Genomic DNA, 24493 nt, shown 5'->3' on the forward strand with positions numbered 1-24493 from the left:
TCAGACAGCCGACCTCGGCCTAAGCGCCTGCGCAGTCGCGGGGCCGCCGGCCGTGCTGTTCCCGCCAATTCCTGTGGTAATCCTTACCGTGGCGAGTTCCGCGTTCGATGGAGACGTTTGACCCCACCGAGCTGCCCGAGCTGCTTAAACTTTATTACCGGAGGCTCTTTCCCTACTCTCAGTACTATCGCTGGCTCAACTACGGTGGAGGTGATGGAGGCGAGGAATGGGTTCGGGAGCGGAGTCTGAGGAGGTTGGAGGCGGGGTGTCCTTAGAATGACAATATGAAGCGCCTTCTGTGCACCAGGCTTTGTGCCGCGCGCCTTCATTTGCTCTCTCGAGCCCGCCCCACCACTTCCTAGGTGTAAATGGGCCGAGAGAGGATATAATAAGCCAGCCTGCGGCCACGCGGTAAAAAAAAAAAAAAAAAAAAAAAAAAAAAAAAAAACAGAGCCGCCGCTCCTACCTCTGCGTGGTCAGGCTCACATTAGGTGCCCGGTTTACCTGCAGCGGTGCCCAGGGGGTTACTGGGGCGTAGCGTGAAGCTGCTGAGGCATGGTTTGCATCAGGAGCGGAAGAGCCTCTCTCAGAGGAAGAGAAATACTTTCTTCCTTGCAGCTGAATTTATTAGTGCGAATCGAGGAGAGAGGGGTGGCATTACATATTTAAAATATTTATGCATCTGTTTCGTCTTTTGTACCGTTCCCTAGCAAATACGGAATGGTAACTGCTTTCAAATTAGGGACTAGGTCATGTGGATTTTGTTTTGTTTTTCTTTTACATCTACCACGGTGTTGAGCATAGGGGGCTCATTAAAAAACATCTTCTCGGGCCGAGTGCCGTGGCTTACGCCTATAATCCCAGCACTTTGGAAAGCCGAGGAGGACGGATTACCTGAGGTCAGGAATTCGAGACCAGCCTGGCCAACATGGTGAAACCCCGTTTCTACAAAAAATACAAAAATTATCTGGGCATGGTGGGTCGCATGCCTGTAGTCCCAGCTACAGCCTCGGGAGGCTGAGGTGGTAGGATCCCTTGAACCCGGGAGGCGGAGGTTGCAGTGAGCCTTTATCGAGCCACTGCACTCCAGTCTGGGCGACAGAGCAGGAAGCAAGCAAGATTCCCTCACCGAAAAAAAAAACTTCTCATTGGCTAAAATTATAATGCCCTGAGCCAAATAAAGTAGCAAATTAACTTTAAAATGTACATTTATTTTGCAGTGATAAAGAATTACTTTCAACACCGTGAATTTTCATTCACATTGAAAGATGATATTTACATTCGCTACCAATCCTTCAACAACCAGAGTGATCTGGAAAAGGAGATGCAGAAAATGAATCCATACAAGATTGATATAGGCGCAGTATATTCTCACAGAGTAAGAAATCTTTTTTTAATATATTTTGTTGTTTTATTTTGTAAACCAAGAATGGGTTGATTCCTCTTGCGTTTTGAGATTAAATGTTTAGAGTTTATTCTAGATGAAAAGCCACTTTTTAATTGTTTGGCAAGTGATTAATCCTTTTTTGTTCTTTGACGTTCTGCATTACTGATGAAATCATTTGGGAGTGAATTGGTTGCATTTTTACTAGGACAAAAAAAATTGAGTATCTAGCTACTAGGAAGAGGAAGTCGACATGATTTAGGAAAGGGAAATAATTAGCCGGGCGTGGTGGTACGCGCCTGTAATCCCAGCTACTGAGGAGGCTGAGGCAGGAGAATCGCTTGAACCCGGGAGGTGGAGGTTGCAGTGAGCCAAGATCGCGCCATTGCACTCCAGTCTGGGCGACAGAGCGAGACTTGGCCTCAAAAAAAAAAAAAAGAGGGAAATAAAAGAGAATTACATTCTCTCCCACCATGGAAGTTATTCTTTTTTTCTTTTGTTTATTTTTATTGAGGTCAAATATACATATAAAATTTATTATCTTTACCACGTTTAAGTGTACAGTTCAGTCATAATAAACATTTATATTCTTTTTCCTTCATACCCCTGGAGTTGTTCTTGATTCCTCTCTTTCTCACATTCCCATACCCATTCTATTAGGAAATCCCTTTGGCTCTACCATAAGTGTATCTAAAATCCAGCCACTACTACCAGTGCTACCAACATTATCATCTCATCTGAATTACTGTAAAAACCTCCTAACAGTTTGCCTTTGTAGAATCTAGAGTCCATTCTCAATACAGAAGCTAGAGTAATCCTTTTAAAACAACTCAGAATCTGTGATTCCTCTGCTGAAAACATTCTCTGGTGGCTGCTCATTTCACTGACTAAAAGTCCTTCTCTCCCCCTCATTCATTCCTGCCACACTGACCCTTGCTCAAGCTGTTTCCACTGCCTAAAACCCATTTCTATACTTGGTTCATCCCCTCACCTCCTTCAAATCTTTGCTCAAATAGCACCTTCTCAGTGAGGTCTACTAAAACCTGCCACTCCTCCCACCCCCTGCCACTGGTATATTCTAAGTTCCCTAGAAGAGTGCCTGGCAAGAGACAGTACACTATAAATATTTGTTGAGTGAATGAACAAACCAAAATTGCCCTTCTTCCCCTTCTCAAATATATACACTGGTGGGTGGAGGGAATACATACATAGCATAATAGCTTTTATGTGGAGTTTTTCATGTTATATAACTTGTTTCTTGTATCAATCCTCATTCTTTTTACAAAGGAGGAAACAGGCCCAGAGAACTTGAATAGTTTGCACAAGCTCACACACAATTTCTAAATGATAGAGCTGGCACTTAAACCCAGGGTTTCTGACTCTAAATCCCAGACCCGTCTCTCATCATCAAAGTAAGGGGAGAAGAGGTAATAAAAGGCAGGCAGAAAAAAATACTTTGGAGTTGTTTTACTTCCCCTTTATAGGTTGAGAATAAAACTGAAAATGAACTTCTAAGAAGGGTTAGGGTGCCACTCTCTACTTCCTTCTCCTTAATTTCTAAAGGGAGAAAACGTCTCATTTTTTTCTTGGGCCAAGACAGAAGCATCTATAGACCTTTATTTACTTTTTGTGTTTTGTTTTGTGATTTTTATCAGTTATGTATGCACATGGTTTACAAAATCAAGTACTTCTATTCGGCTTTTAAAAAATCTGCTACCAGGCTGGGCCGGTGGTTCACATCTGTAACTCTAGCACTTTGAGAGGCTGAGGCGAGCAGATAACTTGAGGTCAGGAGTTCAAGACCAGCCTGGCCAACATGGTAAAACTGTGTCTCTACCAAAAAATACAAAAACAGCCGGGCATGGTGGCACATGCCTACAGTCCCAGCTACTCAGGAGGCTGAGGCAGGAGAATTGCTTGAACCCGGTAGGTGGAGGTTGCAGTGGGTCAAGATCACGCCACTGCACTCCAGCCTGGGCGACAGAGTGAGACCCTGTCTAAAAAAAATTCTGCTACCCTTCCCCCTCATTTTTTGCTACCCAGAAGCAACCACTTTCTTTCTTTCTTTCTTTCTTTTGTTGAGACAAGTCTAGCTCTCTTGCCCAGGCTGGAGTGCAGTGGCTCGTCTCAGCTCACTGCAATTTCTGCCTCCCGGTTTCAAGCGATTCTCCCACCTCAGCTTCCCGGGTAGCTGGGATTATAGGCGCACACCACCACACTTGTCTAATTTTTGTGTTTTTTAGTAGAGACGGGGTTTTGCCATGTTGGCCAGGCTGGTCACGAACTCCTGACCTCAAGTGATCCACCCGCCTTGGCCTCCCAAAATGCTGGGATTACAAGCATGAGCTACCACACCCAGACCCAGAAGCAACCACTTTATTTTAGCTAAAGCTTTTTTTTTTTTTTTTTTTTTGAGACAGAGTCTCGCTCTGTCATCCAGGCTGGAGTGCAGTGGCATGATCTCGGCTCACTGCAGCCTCCGCCTCCCGGGTTCAAGCGATTCTCCTGCCTCAGCCTCCCGAGTAGCTGGGATTACAGGTGTGTGCCACCACGCCTGGCTAATTTTTTGTATTTTTAGTAGAGACGGGGTTTCACCATGTTAGCCAGCTTGGTCTCGATCTCCTGACCTCGTGATCTGCCCGCCTCAGCCTCCCAAAGTGCTGAGATTACAGTCGTGAGCCACTGCGCCCAGCCCTGTTCAGATTATTTAGAGAGGAATCTTCTAGCTTCCTGCCTGAGTTGGTAGTGGAAGAGTACAGAAGTGGGTGGAAAGGGCTGGGTCTTAACATTCCACATATAAATGTCTAATTATTCCCCTAATATCAATTTGTAATATCAATACAACACACTCTTCAATTGTACTTGTTGTCCAAGTCCAGGGACCTTCTGTTTTATGCTCTCCGGAAAATAATTCAGGTGTCTTCTGCCAGGGAAATGAAAGAGCAGTCACCTAGCTCTGCAAGCTAACTGTACGAATCTGGGTAGCTAACTGCTTCTTAACTATGCTTTGAACCAATCCTCCTTTTTTTTTTCCTTCAGTCAAGGGTGGCCTTGAAAAATCTTCCTGTTTTTCATCTCAGCTTCACTAAACACGCACTTACTCATTCCAGCAATACCTGGTATCACCTATCCCTGAGCCTTTTGGGGGTTCTGAGGTATAAATTGGGTTGCGCCTCTTATCTTTCCTTACTGACAGCCTAAGATTTAGTTTTATGAATCTCCTCAGTAATCACTCCCTTCTGACTTACAGTTATAAAAACTTATGGTGGAATTACCCTCTCAGGTTCTTTTTTTTGAGACAGAGTCTCGCTCTGTCACCCAGGCTGGAGTGCAGTGGCGTGATCTTGACTCACAGCAACTTCCACCTCCCGGGTTCAATGATTCTCCTGCTTCAGCTTCCCAAGTAGCTGGGACTACAGGCATATGCCATCACACCCGGCTAATTTTTGTATCTTTAGTAGGGAGACAGTTTCACCATATTGGCCATGCTGGTTTCAAACTCCTGACCTCAAGTGATCTGCCCGCCTCAGCCTCTCAAAGTGCTGGGATTACAGGCATGAGCCACCGTGCCCAGCTTCTCATAGCCTCTTTATAATAAAGTCTCAATTCAAACTAACTGGGGAGATCTTTTTGAATTATTGAAAAATTTTAAATACTTGTATGTATGGTAACAAGTAAAGGTTCTTAAAACACCTTGCAATAGGCCATTATTTGTATACGTTCCCTTGTCAGAAGACTAAAAACAGCTTTATTATTATCCTTATTGACCAACAAACATTTACGATGGATGTGTATTCATTAAACCCTGCTTTAAGTTGGTGAAAGTTAAGACTCTCATCAATAGTGTATGTGTAAGATCCAAAATAATGAACTTTCACTGCCATAAAGTTGGCATTATATAGTCTCTTTATTTCTGTTTGGCAACTTTTTCCATATGTGTAGAAAATAAGCAGATTTAGCAGTGTGGCAGCTCTTATAGAAACTGATCAATATTTTGTATTTGTAGCCCAATCAACACAATACAGTGAAGCTGGGAGCTTTCCAGGCTCAGGAAAAAGAACTGGTATTTGACATTGACATGACAGACTATGACGATGTGAGGAGATGTTGTAGGTGAGCACTGTGTGTCTTGCTGTTAGGGTGGGTGATATCACTGACAATGAGTAATGATGACTCTGCTTTAGTTCTGCAGACATATGTCCTAAGTGCTGGACCCTCATGACAATGGCCATACGCATCATTGACAGAGCATTGAAGGGCAAGTATCAGCAGTTTCTGACTGGGGTCAAGTGTAAGAATCGGTTTTCCTCTGACTACTATTAACTATTAGTCTCTGTATTTTGTGATCAAATCTCATTAATTTGTGTGTGTGTGTGTGTGTGTGTGTGTGTGTGTGTGTGTGTGACGAGTCTCGCTCTGTCAGCCAGGCTGGAGTGCAGTGGTACAATGTTGGCTCACTGCAACCTCTGCCTCCTGGGTTCAAGTGATTCTCCTGCCTCAGCCTCCTGAGTAGCTGGGACTACAGGCGCACGCCACCACGCCCAGTTAATTTTTGTATTTTTAGTAGAGGCAGCGTTTCACCATGTTGGTCAGGCTGGTCTCGAACTCCTGACCTCGTGATCTGCCCACCTCGGCCTCCCAAAGTGCTGGGATTACAGGCGTGAGCTACCACACCTGGCCTAATAAAATAGTTTTTTAAAAAAGAAAGAAATTCCCAGCAGAGAGACCAGGATGGGTAAAGAGATGAAGCAAGAACATGGGGAGCACAGGAAACAACAAGTAATTTAATATACATTAATTAAGGAGTTTATAGATTTGTTTTAAAACTTATTATTTCTCTCTTCCTCAGAGGACTTTGGATTTAAGCATCGTCTCTGGGTATATTCTGGAAGGAGAGGTGTTCATTGTTGGGTCTGTGATGAATCAGTTAGAAAACTGTCTTCTGCCGTACGTTCTGGGATAGTTGAGTATTTGAGCCTTGTAAAGGTAAGATCCTCTTAATTCTAATTTGCATTGCTTTAGTTTCTAGATGTTACCAAGCCTGATATGTTTACTGTCAAAGAAAATGAAACTATCTTTTTTTTTTTTTTGAGATGGACTCTCACTCTGTTGCCCAGGCTGAACTGCAATGGCATGATCTTGGCTCACTACTGCAAGCTCTGCTTCCTGGGTCCAAGCAATTCTCCTGCCTCAGCCTCCCGAGTAGCTGGGACTACAGGCTCCCGCCACTGTGCCCAGCTAAATTTTGTATTTTTAGTAAAGACTGGGTTTCGCCATGTTGGCCAGGCTGGCCTAGAACTCCTAGCCTCAGGTGATTCACCCACCTCAGCCTCCCAAAGTGCTGGGATTACAGGCATGAGCCACCACACTGGCCTAAAACTTATCTTTAATGGCATTCACATTGCAGAGTAAATGATCTTACCAATAGATCATTTAAAGTCATAGTAGCTACATGTTTTAAGATATTTCATTTTATTTTGCTATAAATATCTTCCTTTGTGGCATATGTAAAATAATAGATAAAATAGATTTATTATATATAAAATAATAGAACATGTTAAAGTTTGGTTTTGGTTTTGGTTTGTTTTTTTTTGGGTTTTTTTTTGTTTGTTTGTTTGTTTGTTTTGAGACACGGTCTCACCCTGTCACCCAGGCTGGAGTACAGTAACATGACCACAGCTCACTGCAGCCTTGACCTCCTGGTCTCAAGTGACCCTTCTACCTCAGCCTCCTGAGTAGCTGGGACTAAAGGCATGCGCCACCATGCCCAGCCAATTTTTTAATTTTTTGCAGAAACAGGGTCTCACTATATTGCCCAGGGTGTTCTTGAACTCCTAAACTCAAACTATCCTCCCACCTCAGGCTCCCAAAATGCTGAGATTACAGGTGTGAGCCACTACATCCAGCCTACAAAATTTTTTGTTTTTGTTTTTGTTTTTGAGACGGAGTCTCGCTCTGTTACCCAGGCTGGAGTGCAGTGGCGCTATCTTGGCTCACCACAACCTCCGCATCCCGGGTTCAAGCAATTCTCCTGTCTTAGCCTCCCAAGTAGCTGGGATTACAGGCACTTGCCACCACACCCGGCTAATTTTTGTATTTAGCCAGGCATGTTGGCAAGTGGAAACAGGGTTTCATCATATTGGTCAGGCTGGTCTCGAACTCCTGACCTCAGGTGATCCGCCCGCCTCAGCCTCTCAAAGTGCTGGGATTACAAGTGTGAGCCACTGCGTCCAGCCCTAGAAATGTTTTAATTATAATTATGCATCACTTAACAATAAGGATACATCCTGAGAAATACATCACTTTGCAAAAGTCATGGAGTATACTTACACAGACCCAGATGGTATAGCCTACTATACATCTAGGCTATATGGTATAACCTATTGCTCCTAGGCTACAACCTGTACAGCATGTTACTGTACTCAATACTGTAGGCAATTGTAACACAATGATAGGTATTGATGTAGCTAAACATACCTAAACATAGAAAAGTCACAGTAAAAATACAGTATTGCAATCTTATGGGACCCACCATCTTTTTCTTTTTTTTTTTGAGATGGAGTCTCACTCTTGTCACCCTGGCTAGAGTGCAATGATGCGATCTTGGCTCACTGCAACCTCTGCCTCCCGAGTTCAAGCAACTCTCCTGCCTCAGCCTCCCGAGTAGCTAGGATTACAGGCATGCGCCACCATGCCTAGCTAATTTTTTGTATTTTTAATAGAGATGGGATTCAGGCTGGTCTTGAACTCTTGACCTCAGGTGATCCACCCACCTCAGCCTCCCAAAATGCTGGGATTACAGGTGTGAGCCACCGCGCCCACCATCTTATATGCAGTCCATCATGACTAAAATGTCGTTATGCTGCACATGACTGTATTTATATTGTATACCTGAAGTTCTTTTTTAATGATTTATTTTTCAGGGTGGTCAAGACGTTAAAAAGAAAGTTCACCTAAGTGAAAAAATTCACCCTTTTATCAGGTCTGTTGGAAAAGTCTCCATGCACTTTAAGGTGTCTGATTTACTGGCATGTGCCTTTAGAGTTACCTTGCTATCAATTTTCACTGCTGGGTAGCATTTTATAATAATAATAGCTATGGTTAATTGAGTGCCTATTTTATGCTGCAGTATTCCTAAAAGGTGCTTTACAGATGTTCTCATTGCTCTTCAAAAAAACCCCACAAGAGACTCAATGGTATCTCCATTTATAGATAAGGAAAATGAGTTTTAGAGAGATTTTATAATGAGCTTGGCATCACACGACAAGTTAGTTGTTAAATTTAGGATTCATGCCCTGGTCTGCCTGACTGTAAAGCCTACTCCATTGCTTTTTCCACTGAATTCACTACTTCTCTAGGATAGTGGAAAAAGCCTTATATTAGGAGTAAAAATTCCTATTCTGCCACTTACTATGATCTTGATAAAATATTGACAAAATATTGCTGCCTCCATTTCCTTATCTCTATGATGGGGAGAACAGCATGCACTCTACCTGTCTCACAGTTGTATCAATAATTAAGTGAAAGAGTAAATGTGATGCATATTTGTAAACTGCAAACATTATATGATTGTTGAGATATTAATACAAGCAATTCACAGTGGAAAGTGTAGGCTGCATCCCACATTCTACTACTGATGTATTATGGTGTCCTGGGTTGGTTACTTTCTACCCTTATTGCGTATATTAACCTTCTAAGTTGTGAGGTTTAAAAAGTAAACATTTCTTGTATACCCATTCTGTGCCAGGTTCTATGTCAGGTTCTTTTCCCTTAAAAGTGTCTCATTTAATTATCATAACCCTGCACAGGGTAGTATTCCCATTTTACCTAGTTAAGTTCTGAAAATGTCATGAAAATAAGCAGTAGTTTTCCCCACAATGGCAGCAATACCTATGTGGCATATGTGTTACTGATAGTGTTGGGACTCTGTTGTTATTGTTGTTCTTACAGAAAATCTATAAACATAATAAAAAAATACTTTGAAGAATATGCCTTGGTTAATCAAGATATTCTCGAAAATAAAGAAAGCTGGGATAAGATTTTAGCCCTTGTTCCTGAAAATATCCTTTCCCGTGATCATTTCTGTGTGAGCTAGTTGTTTTGATCTGTGATATTATAAATGTTAGACATGTCTGCTTGTAAGTTCTCATATACTTATAAGTTTAATCTTTTTTACACAAAATATCTCCTGTATTTCTGGATTTTAGTATCTCTGGTCTGGAACATAATAAAAAATGGGGCCATGTTGCAAATCAGTTTTCTCATTTTGGAAGTTGGTCCTAGAATTAACAGCTAAAGAATGGTGAATTACATAGTCAAAATACATGCAGACCAGGGAAAACTTTACATCATACCTTATAGTTATTTTGGCATTCTTTCTGTTATATCATCACTGTATTTTTACAGGGGAAGATTTCAATGATACAACTGGTGTTGGTTTGGTTTGGGGTTTTGTTGTTGTTGTTTTTTTTTTTAAGACGGAGTCTTACTGTGTTGCCCAGGCTGGAGTGTGCAGTGGTGTGATCTTGGCTTACTGCAACCTCCGCCTCCCGGGTTCAAACAATTCTCCTGCCTTAGCCTCCCAAATAGCTGGGACTGCAGGCACACGCCACCACGCCCAGCTAATTTTTGTGTTTTTATAGAGACGGGGTCTCACCATGTCAGCCAAGCTGGTCTCAAATGATCCACCCACCTCAGCCTCCCAAAATATTGGGAATACAGGCATGAGCCACTGTGCCCGGCCGGATACAGCTGTTGAGTTTAACATTTGTGGGGTGGGTTGTTTTGTTGTTGAGATGGAGTCTCACTCTGTTGCCCAGGCTGTAGCACAGTGGCACAATCTCAGCTCACTGCAACCTTCACCTTGCAGGTTTAAGCAATTTTCCTGCCTCAGCCTCCAGAGTAGCTAGGATTACAGATGTGCACCACCATGCCCTGCTGATTTTTCTATTTTTAGTAGAGATGGGGTTTCACCATGTTGGCCAGGCTGGTCTCGAACTCCTGACCTCACGTGATCCACCCACCTCAGCCTCCCAAAGTGCTGGGAGTACAGGCATGAGCCACCACACCCAGTCAACATTTATATTTCAAGAAATGTTAATAACTACTTTCTGAATATTTATAAGACACCCTTGTGGTAATACATACTTAAAACTAAATTGTTCATTGATGTTCCCTAAATGAGTCTGTTCCTTAATGACCCATCACCAATTCATGATGAACTTCAACAAAGCTTCCAAAAGTCTCACAATTCACTTCAGCGTTGGGAGCACTTGAAGAAAGTAGCCAGCAGATATCAGGTATATGCCACTGAAATCTGTATTACAGATATAATAATGCAATTCTTAATTAAATTGATTGCTTTGCCTAGTCAGTTAAAGATGGTTGAAGATCGTTTTTTTAACTTTCTTTAAAGAAATCTTCAACAGTTCCTACTGATCCTCATGTTGGCCTTGTATCTGCTTTTAGAATAACATCAAAAATGACAAATATGGACCCTGGCTGGAGTGGGAGATTATGCTCCAGTACTGTTTTCCACGGCTGGATATCAATGTCAGCAAAGGAATCAATCATCTACTGAAGAGCCCTTTTAGTGTTCATCCTAAAACAGGTACTACACAAGGAAACTAAGGAAAACTAAAAGAAAAATGAGTTGCTATTGGCTTTAGTAAGCATGGCATTAGGTCTGAATATATATAATGTCTGTGATTTAAAGGTAGAAGAATTGCTCTGTCACCTAATACCTAAGTCAGTTAAGTAGCTACCAGATGAGTTTCTACTATGTAACTGTTTTTCAGTTGGGTTTCTGAGGTTCCATATTAGATTTGGAGAGGACCATCAAAATCTTAGGACAACAGCTCTCATTGTACAGATGAGAAAACGGTGGCCCAAGATGTAACCCATCCAAGGTCATAAAAAAAAAATTGTGTGTGACTGTATGTGGTGGCTTGCTCCTGTAATCCCAGCACTTGAGGAGGGCAAGGTGGGCAAATCACTTGAGCCCCAGAGTCTAACACCAGCCTAGGCCACATGTCTAAACACCCTTTCTACAAAAAATACAAAAATTAGCTAGACGTGGTGGTGCATGCCTGTAGTTCCAGCTACTCAAGAGGCTGAGGCAGGAGGATCACTTGAGCCTGGGAAGTTGAGGCTGCAGTGAGCTGTGATGGTGCCACTGCACTCCAGCCTGGGCAACAGAGTGAGACCCTGTCTCAAAAAAAAGAAAAAAAGAAAGAAATGAAATGAACTCTACTCCTAGCACTGACAAAAACAAAAAAAAAATTTTTTCGAGAAAGAGTCTCACTCTGTCACCCAGGCTGGAGTGCACTGGTGCGATCTCGGCTCACCGATCAGCTCAAGCGATCCTTCTGCCTCACCCTCCTGAGTAGCTGGTACTACAGGCACGTGCTACCACAGCCAGCTAATATTTTGTAGACAGGGTTTTGCCATGTTGCCCAGGTTGGTCTTGAACTCTTGAGCTCAAGCAATTCACCTGCCCCAGTCTCCCAAAGTGCTGGGATTACAGACAAGAGCCACTGCGCCCAGCCTCATTACGTCACTTTTGAGATGTGTTAAATTCTATATGGTATCCTAGGGGGGTATTATAAAAGAGTAGAGGAATTTCTATTTTATTTCCTAAATGCTTTTTAAAGGTGTCTGACATGTGGGTATCTGTATTGATCTCAAATAAACCAAGCCAATGTAAATATTATAGTTCCATCTATTTTGTTCTATTTTCAGGACTCACTAACTCTGAGATTGTTCTGAACTTAAATATGGAATATTTAAATATACTTTATTTCTAAATATAGAAATAAAAGTAGGGATAAGAGCAACTGGGAAATAGCTCAACAGTCTTCACATTTGCTTTTTGGTTTTTGTTTTTGTTTTTTTTCTTTCCTTTTTTTTCGAGACAGAGTCCCACTCTGTCACCCAGGCTGGAGTACAGTGGCGCGATCTTGGCTCACTGCAGCCTCTGCCTTCCAGGTTCAAGCAATTCTCTGCCTCACCCTCCCAAGTAGCTGGGATTACAGGTACCCGCCACCACACCCAGCTAATTTTTGTATTTTTAGTAGAGACGGGGTTTCACCATCTTGGCCAGGCTGGTCTTGAACTCCTGACCTTGTGATCCACCCTCCTCAGCCTCCCAGAGTGCTGGGATTACAGGCGTGAGCCACTGCACCTGGCTGGTTTTTTAAAGAGAAATAAAAGGCATGCTGGACATGATCATTCACACCTGTAATCCCAGCAACTCAGGAAGCTGAGGCAAGAGGATTGTTTGAGGCCAGGAGTTCTGGGCAACATAGTGAGACCCCAACTCAAAAATTGAAAAACTGGCCAGGCCAGGAGCAGTAGCTCACGTCTATAATCCTAGCACTTTGGGAGACAACTGAGGTGGGAGGATCACTTGAGCCCAGGACATCAAGCCTGCAGTGAGCTATGACCATGCTACTGTATGTACTCTAGCATGGGTGACAAAGTGAGGCATTAACTCTAAAAAAGAGTAAGGGCACAGCTAATGTGAAAGTAATTTATATTTCTAAATACTCTTCTTAACAGATAAATTTAACCCTTTGTCTAAGCCTTAAATAAAAATTTTAACCAAAAATAACCTGTAGGAGATGCCTATAATGATTTATAGTCCACAACCATCAGTTTATAACTTTTGTGTCTTACAGGTCGCATATCTGTGCCTATTGATTTGCAGAAAGTGGACCAGTTTGATCCATTTACTGTTCCGACCATAAGGTATGTTTCAGATCATTGATCACTCCTTGTTTGTAATTGTTGTTATGAATTTTAAATAAATTGAATTAGCCTCCTTAGAGAAGTAGTTGCATGGGAATGGTATATTTGGTTATGGAAACCAAATAAGGTTCAAAGGTTAGATGACGATGCCCTAATAGAACAATACAAGATTTTCACCTGCTGTTATGTAAGAAAAAGATTTTAAGGTCAAGTAAATTTAGGAAATTCTGACTTAAACAGATTAAAAGTATCTTTTACTACAGTATTTCACAGTCTTTCATATGATAATATGCATGAAAAACTCCAAGAAGAGATCATGGTGTTTAGAATATCCCAAATTTAGTTGGCCACATAATTTTTTTACAGTAAATTTTATGGGATTCACATGCTATTATACACTGGATAATGCTGATCAGAAACCAACATTAAACGTCTCTTGTTCGGTGAGGCGCGGTGGCTCATGCCTGTAATCCCAACACTTTGGGAGGGCAAAGCGCGTGGATCACAAGGTCAAGAGATCAAGACCATCCTGGCCAACATGGTGGAACCCTGTCTCTACTAAAAATACAAAAATTAGCTGCGCTTGGTGGCACACGCCTGTAGTCCCAGCTACTTGGGAGGCTGAGGCAGAAGAATCACTTGAACCTGGGAGGCGGAGGTTGCAGTGAGCCAAGATCGCACCACCACACTCCGGCCTGGCAACAGAGCAAGACTCCGTCTCAAAAACAAAAACAAAATTCTCTTGTTCTGTTACTTGCAGCTTCATCTGCCGTGAATTGGATGCCATTTCCACTAATGAAGAGGAAAAAGAGGAGAATGAAGCTGAATCTGATGTCAAACATAGAACCAGAGGTAAGGTAATATTTTGAAGCTTCACTTTAATACAGGGTTTTTATATAGATATCCATCTGTTACTCCAGTAATTAATTCTCTGATTCAACTAGAATGGATCAGCATTTGTCCTGGAACTGCATACAATGTTTGTGTCCTTTCTTCAACAGTGGCCCAAGTGGTGTTATTGAATCCAGTCTGATTCAACACATATTTCCTAAGTAACTTCTAATGCTAGGATCTATACTGTAAGATTAAACTATCAATAAGTATGAATAATCAGTCTCTGAGATTCACCACCTATTTATTTAACAACTATTATATATGCAGTACTTTTTTTCTTTGTTTCTGATGCATATAGGTGGGTTTTATGGTAAACGTATGTCTAAACTGTTTACCAAGTTGTATATTCAAGAATTTGAAGAAGCTGGCTGGGCGCAGTGGCTCACGCCTGTAATCCCGGCTCTTTGGGAGGCCGAGGCAGGCAGATCACTTGAGGTCAGGAGTTCAAGACCAGCCTGGCCAACATGGTGAAACCCCAACTCTGCTAAATATACAAAAATCAACCAGGCATGGTGGAGGGCACCTGTAATCCCAGCTACTCGGGAAGCTGAGTCAGGAGAATCGCTTGAACCCGGGAGGCAGGGGTTGCAGTGAGCCAAGATTGTGCCACTGCACTCCAGCCTGGGCGGCAGAGGGAGACTGTCTCAAACAAACAAACAAAAAAAAAGAATTTGAAGAAGCTAAGGAATTTCTAAATCTTCCTGCTAATGGAAGGCAAATCTAACACCTAAGAGATACTGCAGGCCAGGCGCGATGGCTCACACCTGTAATCCCAGCACTTTGGGAGGCCCAGGTGGGTTGATCACCTGAGGTCCTGAGTTCGAGACCGGCCTGACCAACATGGAGAAACCCTGTCTATCCTAAAAATACAGAATTAGCCGGCTGTGGTGGCACATGCCTGTAATCCCAGCTGCTCGGAAGGCAGAGGCAGGAGAATCACTTGAACTCAGGAGGTGGAGGTTGCGGTGAGCCAAGATCGCGCCATTGCACTCCACCCTGGGCAACAAGAGCAAAACTCCGTCTCAAAAAAAAAAAAAAGATGCTGCATAGCAGCGCAGCACTCCCCAACCTTTTTGGCATCAGGTACCAGTTTTGTGGAAGACAATTTTTGCACGGACTGCAAAGAGAGGGGGAGGAGTTGGGGATGGTTCCAGGATGAAACTTTTTTACCTCAGATCATCAGGCATTAGATTCTGATAAGGAGTGCGCAACCTAGATCCCTCACATGCGCAGTTCACAATAGGGTTCATGCTCCTTTGAGAATTTAGTGCTTCTGCTGATCTAACATAAGGCAGAGCTCAGGCGGTAATGCTCGCTTACTGCTCACCTCACACCTGTAATCCCAGCACTTTGGGAGGCTGAGGCAAGAGGAGCCTAGGAGTTTGAGACCACCCTGGGCAACACAGAGAGACCCTGTCTCTCCAAAAAAAAAAAATTTAGCTAGACATGCTGGCAGGCACCTGTGGTCTCAGCTACTCAAGAGGCTGTTTGAGCCCAGGAGGTTAAGGCTGCAGTAAGCCTTGACCACACCACTGTACTCCAGCCTGGGTGTCAGAGAGAGACCTTGTCTCAAAATGAAAATTATGTGGCCGGGCGCAGTAGCTCACGCCTGTAATCCCAGCACTCTGGGAGGTCAAGGTGGGTGGATCACCTGAGGTCAGGAGTTCGGGACCAGCCTGGCCAACATGGTTAAACCCCGTCTCTACTAAAAATACAAAAATTAGCCAGGCATGGTGGCGCACACCTGTAGTCCCAGCTATTCAGGAGGCTGAGGCACAAGAATCACTTGAGCCCGGGAGGCAGAGGTTGCAGGGAGCTGAAGTTGCACCACTGCACTCCAGCCTGGGAAACAGAGTGAGACTTCATCTCAAAAAAAAAAAAGTATAATTTCTTTCTTACTCTTTTTAAAGAACTATTATGAGGATTCTTAATTCCATGCAAACGTAGGATACTACTAAAATCCAAATTTTATGTGAAACTCCTTTCTTATTCTCAATCATATTTTCCCATTGGGTATCATTATAGGTTATGTAATTAAATGGATGAATAAAATTGTATATTCTTTTTTTTTTTTTTTTTTTTTTTTTTTTTTAAGAGAAAGAGTCTTACTCTGTCACCCAGGCTGGTGTGCAATGGTGCAATCTCAGCTCATTGCAACCTCCGCCTCCTGGGTTCAAGCAATTCTCCTGCCTCAGCCTCCTGAGTAGCTGGAGTTACAGGTGCCCACCACGACGTCCAGCTAATTTTTGTATTTTTACTAGAGACAGGGTTTCTCCATGTTGGTCAGGCTGGTCTCGAACTCACGACCTCAGGTAATCCACCTGCCTCGGCCTCCCAAAGTGCTGGGATTATAGGCATGAGCCACCGCACCCTGCCTATATTAAATTTTTTGTTGTGTACATTTTTTAAACTATTTTATAAATCAAAGAATACTTAATGCAGGCCAGGCGTAGTGGCTGATGCCTGTAGGCCCAGCACTTTGGGAGCCTGAGGCGGATGGATCACCTGAGGTCAGGAGTTCAAGACCAGCCTGGCCAACATGGCGAAACCCCATCTTTACTAAAAATACAAAAATTATCTGGGCGTCGTGGTGGGCGCCTATAATCCTAGCTACTCGGGAGGCTGAGGCAGAAGAATCGCTTGAACCCAGGAGGTGGAGGTTGCAATAAGCCGAGATTGCCCCACTGCACTCCAGCCTGGGAGACAGAGCAAGACTCCATCTCAAAAAAAAAAACAAGAATACTCAATGTAAAAACTTCTAATAATCTCCAAAAGGGCATGACCAGAGCCTGAGCAACACAAGACCTTGTCTCTACTAAAAATAAAAAATTAGCCAGCTGTGGTGGCACTCCCTGTGATCCCACCTACTTGGGAGGCTGAGGTGGGAGGATCATTTAAGCCAGGGAAGTCAAAGCTGCAGTGAGCTGCAATTGCACCACTGCATTCTAGCCTGGGCAAAAAAGCAAGACAGTGTCTCAAAAATAAGACATGGGGCCGGGCACGGTGGCTCACGCCTGTAATCCCAGCACTTTGGGAGGCTGAGGCGGGCAGATCACCAGGTCAAGAGATCAAAACCATCCTGGACAGCATGGTGAAACCCCGTCTCTACTAAAAATACAAAAACTTAGCTGGGCATGGTGGCACACACCTTATAGTCCCAGCTACTCAGGAGGCTGAGGCAGGAGAATCGCTTGAACTCGGGAGGCGGAGGTTGCGGTGAGCCAAGATTGCACCACTGCATACCAGCCTGGCAGCAGAGCAAGACTCAAAAATAAAGGCATGGACCGGGCGCGGTGGCTCACGCCTGTAATCCCAGCACTTTGGGAGGCCAAGGCAGGCAAATCACCTGAGGTCAGGAGTTCGAGACCAGCTTGGCCAACATGGTGAAACCCCATCTTTACTAAAAATACAAAAAATTAGCTCATTGTGGTGGCGGGCACCTGTAATCCCAGCTAGTCGGGAGGCTGAGGTAGGAGAATTGCTTGAACCTGGGAGGCGGAAGTTGCAGTAAGCCGAGATCGCACCATTGCACTCCAGCCTGGGCAACAGAGTGAGACTCTGTCTCAAAAAAAAAAAAAAAAAAAGAAAATATATATATATATTTTATATATATATATAAAAATATAAAAGACTTGTATGAAAGAGAGTATCATATATCTCAATTTTTATTACATGCAAAAATAATATTTTAGCTGGGCATGGTGGCATGTGTCTGTAATCCCAGCACTTTCAGAGGCTGAGGCTGGGAGATCACTCGAGCTCAGGAGTTCAAGACCAGCCTGAGCAACAGAGTGAGACCTCGTCTCTACAAATACCAAAAAAAAAAAAAAAAAGTTGGTTGGGCATGGTGGTACATGCCTGTAGTTATAGCTACTCAGGAAGCAGAGATGGGAAGATCCCTTGAGCCCAGTAGATCGAGGCTGCAGTGAGCCAAGACAGAACCACTGTACTTCAGCCTGCATGACAGAGTGAAATCCTGTCTCAGTAATAATTTCACCTTTTTTAATGTGACTAATATAGTATTTAAAAGTATGTATGTTTCTCTCATATTTCAATTGGGCAGCCCTAGAGAATTCTTATAAGAAACTTAGTTGTGTTTTCATGTTATTCTTGCTGCCAGTATGCTAATTATAATGTACATTCTTCATAATTTAGATTATAAGAAGACCAGTCTAGCACCTTATGTGAAAGTTTTTGAACATTTTCTTGAAAATCTGGATAAATCCCGAAAAGGAGAACTTCTTAAGAAGAGTGGTAAGACTCTATGCCTTTCCCTTCTATCTAGTTAGATATTATTATTAGTAGAAATGAGCAATTTTTGAGTTCTAGTCTTTCTTTGCCCTCCTCCCAAAATTTACAGATTTATCTTACTATCCTTAATGTTTTGGAAATTGAGGTTCCTTAATTCAATTTAACGCATAGTTATTAAACACATTCTAAGTATCAGGTCTATAAGGGAGACAAAGATGAATTAACATCGTGCCTCCTTGCCCTTAAGAAGTACTAACTTGGCCAGGCACGGTGGCTCACGCCTGTAATCCCAGCACTTTGGGAGACCAAGGCAGTTGGATCACTTGAGGTCAGGAGTTCGAGACCAGCCTGGCCAACATGGTGAAACCCTGTTTCTACTAAAAATACAAAAAATTAGCTGGGCGTGGTGGCAGGCACCTGTAATCCCAGCTACTCAGGAGGCCGAGACATGAGAATCGCTTGAACCGGGGAGGCAGAGGTTGCAGTGAGCTGAGATCACACCATCGCACTCCAGCCTGGGCAACAGAGCAAGACTCCATCTCAAAAAAAAAAAGAAGTACTAACTTAATACAAAAAAAAAAGTACAAAATGCTAAGAAAGAGATTTTATCTGATGGACTCTGAGATTTCAAATGAAAATGGTGGTATCTGAACTCCTTTCAGTGTAGCTGCTGTAAGAATTCTAATCCCTAGCCGGGTGCAGTGGCTCACACCTGTAATCCCAGCACTTTGGGATGCTGAGGCAGGTGGATCGCCTGAGGTCAGAAGTTCAAAACAAGCCTAGCCAACATAGTAAAACCCCATCTCTACTAAAAATACAAAAAATTAGCTGGGTGTGGTGGTGGGAGCCTGTAATCCCAGCTACTAGGGAGGCTGAGGCAGGAGAATCACTTGAACCCAGGAGGCAGAGGTTGCAGTGAGCCGAAATTGTGCCATTGCACTCCAGCCTGGGCAACAAGAGCAAAACTCCGTCTCAAAAAAAAAAAAACCCTAGGCCGGACACGGTGGCTCACACCTGTAATCCTAGCACTTTGGGAGGCCAAAGCAGGTGGATCACCTGAGGTCAGGAGTTCAAGACCAGCCTGGCCAACACGGTGAAACTCCGTCTCTACTAAAAATACAAAAATTAGCCGGGCGTGGTATTGTGCGCCTGTAATCCCAGCTACTTGGGAGGCTGAGGCAGGAGAATCACTTGAAGCCGGGAGGTGGAGGTTGCAGTGAGCCAAGATCGCACCATTGCACTCCAGCCTGGGCAACAGAGCAAGACACTATCTCAAAAAAAAAAAAAATTTCTAATCCCTAATGCCAATATACTATACCATAAGGTATGAGAAGGATTTCCACAAGCAGAAATATGATAAGACAAGGGTATGGAGGTGGAAAAAGGCCAAGGGTTGTTCATTCTTGAAGGAACAGCAAGAGCAAAGACAGACAGGAAAGCATCCAGTTACTCTGGAAGCCATCAAGTAGTACAGCTAATCTAGTATACTGTGTGTCCAGAAGTGATGGGCTATAAATCCAAAGAAGCAAACTGAATGGCCTTGAATTCCAAGCTTATGTGTTTGGGCTTGGTTTTGGGCTTAATAGGAAGCTTTTAAAAGTTCTGAGGAAGGGAATGCCATGATTTGTAGTTTTTATCTAGAAAGATAAATCTGGGCAAGACAGGGACTAGAATAGAGCCCAAGAGGCCAACTGCACTATTGCCACTAGAACAGTAGCACTGGAGATCTCCGAAAAGTGCAAATACTGGAACCATCCTTGAGACTTGCTAATGATTTAGAAGTGAAGAAATGAAAGATGGAAGGGAAAATGTTATAGAAGCCAGGGGAAAGAAAAGTGCAAGATTATCAAGTGTCAGGTACAGTAGGAAACTAATAAAATCCTGCTGCGTATAATAACTGGAAAGAAACACAAAGAGGATAGCAGTGTCAAATGAAGGGTACTCTAAATGGGAGACATATGAGCATATGTATAAGCCAATATGAAAAAAATCAGCAGATTGAATATTATTCAAGAGATGAAGGATACTCTAGAAAACTGTGACAATGTTATAGCAATACAAATTATCTTGCCACTTCATTTTTTATTTAAATATGTGATAGTTTAAGCAGTAGTGCCTAAGATAATGCTCTACTCAGTAGACACTCATATGTGTGATTAATGGATGAACAACAACTCTGAGCTTGGAAAGCCTGGTTGAAGCTGCCATTGCAACTGGCCATATTAAGTCCTTTGTATCCTCACTGTTCCATACTAGCTCAGCCTATGATGTGGACTTCAACAAATGCGTAAGCAAATCTTTGTGCATGATGTGTGTTAAATAGAAGCATTAGGCAAAAAAGAATGTAAAAATAAATGGGCTTTGTTTTGTTTTCCTTTGCTGTTCTTCCATATATTATCTATTCTATTTTAGATTTACAAAAAGATTTCTGAAGACAGAGCTCCTCAAACCATTGTGGATATCTTCTGCCTTCAACCACAGATCAAATACTTCAAGAGCCATTTAATAAATATGGCAGAACTATATATGTGTCTTAAACCTCAAAGTAAATTTTCCTTGAGAAATAATTTATGTTGAAAAGATTTCCTGGCCAAGTGCAGTGGCTCACACCTGTTATCCCAGCACTTTGGGAGGCCGAGGCAGGCGGATCACCTGAGGTCAGTAGTTCGAGACTAGCCTGGCCAACATGGTGAAACCCCCGTCTCTACTAAAACTACAAAAATCAGTCGGGTGTGGTGGTGCATACAGTAATCCTAGCTACTTGGGAGGCTGAGGCAGGAGAATTGCTTGAACCCAGGAGGCAGAGGTTGCAGTGAGCTGAGATCACAGCCACTGGGCGACAGAGCGAGACTCCATCTCAAAAAAGAAACAAAACAAAACAAAAAAAAAAAGTAAGATTTCCTGAGACGACCAAGGAGAGTGTCAAGGTTCCTGGAAGGAGAAATAAAAGGAGGCATAAGTGGATTGCAGATAATTTTGTAAAATTCAGTATTCTACAAGGATAATTCTAAGGCTTCTGATATAAATACCCAGTTCTACTAGTTGCCATATATAGAGGTAAGTGAGCAGTAATAGGACTGTCATCTCAGCTCACTTGATACGTCATATGTTTGGGTGAATGATGGTTTTGTCCTTAAGTTTTAGACATTTAATTATATCTAGAGGGCCAGGCACAGTGGCTCATACCTGTAATCCCAACACTTTGGGAGGCCAAGACAGGCAGATCACCTGAGGCTAGGAGGTTTTTTTTTTGTTTTGTTTTGTTTTTTTTTTTTGTTTTGTTTTTTTTTTTTTGAGACAGAGTCTTGCTCTGTCACCCGGGCTGGAGTGCAGTGGCACGATCTTGGCTCACTGCAAGCTCTGCCTGCTGGGCTCATGCCATTCTCCTGCCTCAGCCTCCCAAATAGCCGAGACTACAGGTGCCCGCCACCACGCCCAGCTAATTTTTTTTGTATTTTTAGTAGAGACGGGGTTTCACTATGTTAGCCAGGATGGTCTCGATCTCCTGACCTCGTGATCTGCCTGTCTCGGCCTCCCAAAGTGCTGGGATTACAGGTGTGAGCCACCACGCCCGACTGAGGCCAGGAGTTCAAGGCCAGCCTGGCCAACATGGTGAAACCTGGTCTCCACTAAAAATACAAGAAAATTAGCCAGGTGTGGTGGCGGGCACCTGTAATCCCAGCTACTAAGAAGGCTGAGGCAAGAGAATCACCTGAACCCATGAGGTGGAGGTTACAGTGAGCTGAGATCACGCCACTGCACTCCATCCTGGGCAACATAAATAAAAATTATAAAATAAATAAAACGTATTAAACTTGTGAAAATACTTGGGACTTTTTATGTATCTAGGTACTTCAGTTTTTAAAGTTTGATTTTGTGAGATGGGTTCTAATGTGTCCGATTTCTCTTGCCCTGTTTTACAACTAATCTAAACAAAACAGTCATTCTAGTTTATATTCTGTCTTCCGAGAAACATTGAGAAGCAAGCTGTCAGGCTGGTGCTTTTAATGACAATGAAAATTTTCCTTCCTTTGCATTTCCTTTAACATTGTTTCCTCTACAATCAATCTTTTCTTATCTTCTGGTTTATATGAAACAGACTCTATAATGCAGTAAACACATTGATTCCTTGACCTATATTTTAAGAAAATTCCTGCTGGGTGCAGTGGCTCACACCTATAATCCCAGCACTTTGGGAGGCCGAGGCAGGTAAATCACTTGAGGTCAGGAATTTCAGACCAGCCTGACCAGCATGGTGAAACTCTGTCTCTACTAAAAATACAGACCTGGTGATGCACGCCTATACTCCCAGCCACTCGAACCCGGGAGGCAGAGGTTGCAGTGAGCCGAGATTGCACCATTGCACTCCAGCCTGGGCAATAAGAGTGAAACTCCATCTCAAAAAAAGGAAAATTCCTCGTTGTTTGGTTTTTTCGTTTGTTTATTTGTTTGTTTTTGAGCCAGAGTCTCACTCTGTCGTCTAGGCTGGAGTGCAGTGGAGCAATCCGCCTCCCTGCAACCTCCACCTCCCAGGTTCAAGCGATTCTCCTGCCTCAGCTTCCGGAGTAGCTGGGACTGCAGGTGCACGCCGCCACACCCAGCTGATTTTTTGTATTTTTAGTAGAGACAGGTTTTCACCATGTTGCCCAGGCTGGTGTCGAACTCCTGAGCTTGGGCAATCCACCTGCCTTGGCCTCCCAGGTGTGAGCCACCTCACCTGGCCCAAAAATTCTTCATTATTTGAGCTTATGTGTACTATAGGTTATTAAGTCTTCAGGTTCTAGAAACAGTGGGTCGATTAAAACTCCTGAATACAAAATTACTAGAGACTCATTATTCCAGAACTAATCAGTAAAGAACTCAGAAGGAGAGTGGAAAGACTGGTATGCTTTTAAAAAGAGACTTTTTTTTTTTTTTTTTTTTTTTTTGAGACGGAGTCTCACTCTGCGGCCCAGGCTAGAGTGCAGTGGCGCCATCTCGGCTCACTACAAACTCCACCTCCCAGGTTCACGCCATTCTCCTGTCTCAGCCTCCTGAGTAGCTGGGACTACAGGTGCGTGCCATCATGCCCAGCTAATTTTTTGTATTTTTAGTAGAGATGGGGTTTCACCGTGTTAGCCAGGATGGTCTCGATCTCCTGACCTCGTGATCCACCTGCCTCAGCCTCCCAAAGTGCTGGGATTACAGGCGTGAGCCACCACGCCCGGCCTCAAAAAGAGACGTTTTCAGCTTTCATTATCATTTTATAAATATGTCTAGCATTAAAGTGCCTTAACTCCTGGGCTCAAGGGATCCTCGTGCCTCAGCTTCTGGAGTAGCTGGGACTACAGATATGTGCCACCTTGCCAGGCTTACGTTTTATTTTGTTGTGGAGACGGGGTCTTGCCATCTTACCCAGGCTGGTCTCTAATTGCTGGGTTAAGCAGTTCACCTGCCTTGGCCTCCCAAACTGCTGAGATTACAGGTGTGAGCCACGGCACCCAGCCAATGTTTAGTTCTTAAAGACAGCAAAAATATACCCAAGGACTACTGACTTCCCCTTTTCTTGATTTGCCAATTCAGTCACATATTAGAACTGTAGAAACAAAGGGGCAAAGAAATGGCTTCTATCTTCAAAATTGCCAACTTAAGAAACAGCTAGCCGGGTGTGGTGGCTCACACCTGTAATCCCAGCATTTTAGGAGGCAGAGTGGGCAGATCACTTGAGGCCAGGAGTTCAAGACCAGCCTGGGCAACATGGCAAAACCCCGTCTCTACAAAAAATACAAAAATTAACTGGGTATGGTGTTGTGCACCTGTAGTTCCAGCTACTCGGGAGGCTGAGGTGGGAGAATCGTTTAAGCCCAGGAGGCGGAGGCTGCAGTGAGACATAATCACCCCACTGTACTCCAGCCTGGGCAACAGAGCCAGACCCTGTCTCAAAAAAAAAAAAAAGGAAAAAAAAATACATCCTTCCTTGGCTAGTCATTACTACAGAGAGGAAAAAGTAAGTGGGCTTGCTGGGGAAGAAAGGAAAATTGTGAATATGTAGTTTTGTCTAAGGAAATGGGCTATTTCTGGTCCTTCTGAAGGTAAATGGACTAAAGGACTGCATTGAAAATCTTCCAGATCATGTATTTATTAGGTAGAAATTGATTATGTCTACAATTTAATAGTAACAAACTTTTTAAGTTTTATATAAAGATTACATGGGATAATTTTATGAGATAGACTGTT

At 43.2% G+C, this 24493-nt stretch overlaps 2 protein-coding genes across 4 annotated transcripts in view; one reads left to right on the top strand and one right to left on the bottom strand.

The window, feature by feature from the left end:
• The window catches only part of HSD17B6 (hydroxysteroid 17-beta dehydrogenase 6), a 38088-nt gene extending 37875 nt beyond the window's left edge, over positions 1-213 (bottom strand). Inside the window, exon 1 of one of the 2 annotated variants that reach the window (XM_034935625.2) lies at positions 88-213. The gene's annotated coding sequence lies outside the window, so the exon portion shown is untranslated. The remainder of the gene's footprint in view (positions 1-87) is intronic. The other variant, XM_008978548.4, reaches the window with a different exon arrangement.
• On the top strand, positions 72-24479 carry PRIM1 (DNA primase subunit 1). 2 transcript variants are annotated; one of them, XM_003824904.4, is made up of 13 exons: positions 72-210; positions 1221-1378; positions 5391-5497; positions 5569-5642; positions 6234-6370; positions 8308-8366; positions 9335-9444; positions 10592-10683; positions 10853-10994; positions 13063-13132; positions 13893-13984; positions 18182-18280; positions 20690-24479. In XM_003824904.4, the coding sequence occupies exons 1-13, from the start codon at positions 108-110 to the stop codon at positions 20707-20709; spliced, it is 1263 nt and encodes a 420-aa protein (XP_003824952.1). In that variant the 5' UTR covers positions 72-107; the 3' UTR covers positions 20710-24479. The 2 variants fall into 2 exon arrangements, with proteins under 2 accessions (XP_003824952.1, XP_054951486.1); XM_055095511.1 differs by lacking the exon at positions 20690-24479 and adding an exon at positions 18675-20651.
• Positions 24480-24493: the final 14 nt, after the last annotated feature.

This window comes from Pan paniscus, chromosome 10, assembly GCF_029289425.2.
Source record: "Pan paniscus chromosome 10, NHGRI_mPanPan1-v2.0_pri, whole genome shotgun sequence".
Lineage (NCBI taxonomy): Eukaryota > Metazoa > Chordata > Mammalia > Primates > Hominidae > Pan > Pan paniscus.

Coding starts and splice junctions, on each gene's coding strand:
- PRIM1 (XM_055095511.1), top strand. CDS start 108: ATGGAGACGTTTGACCCCACCGAGCTGCCCGAGCTGCTTAAACTTTAT. Junction 211..1,220: donor CTGGCTCAACTACGGTGGAG/GTGATGGAGGCG, acceptor TTTATTTTGCAG/TGATAAAGAATTACTTTCAA. Junction 1,379..5,390: donor GCGCAGTATATTCTCACAGA/GTAAGAAATCTT, acceptor TTGTATTTGTAG/CCCAATCAACACAATACAGT.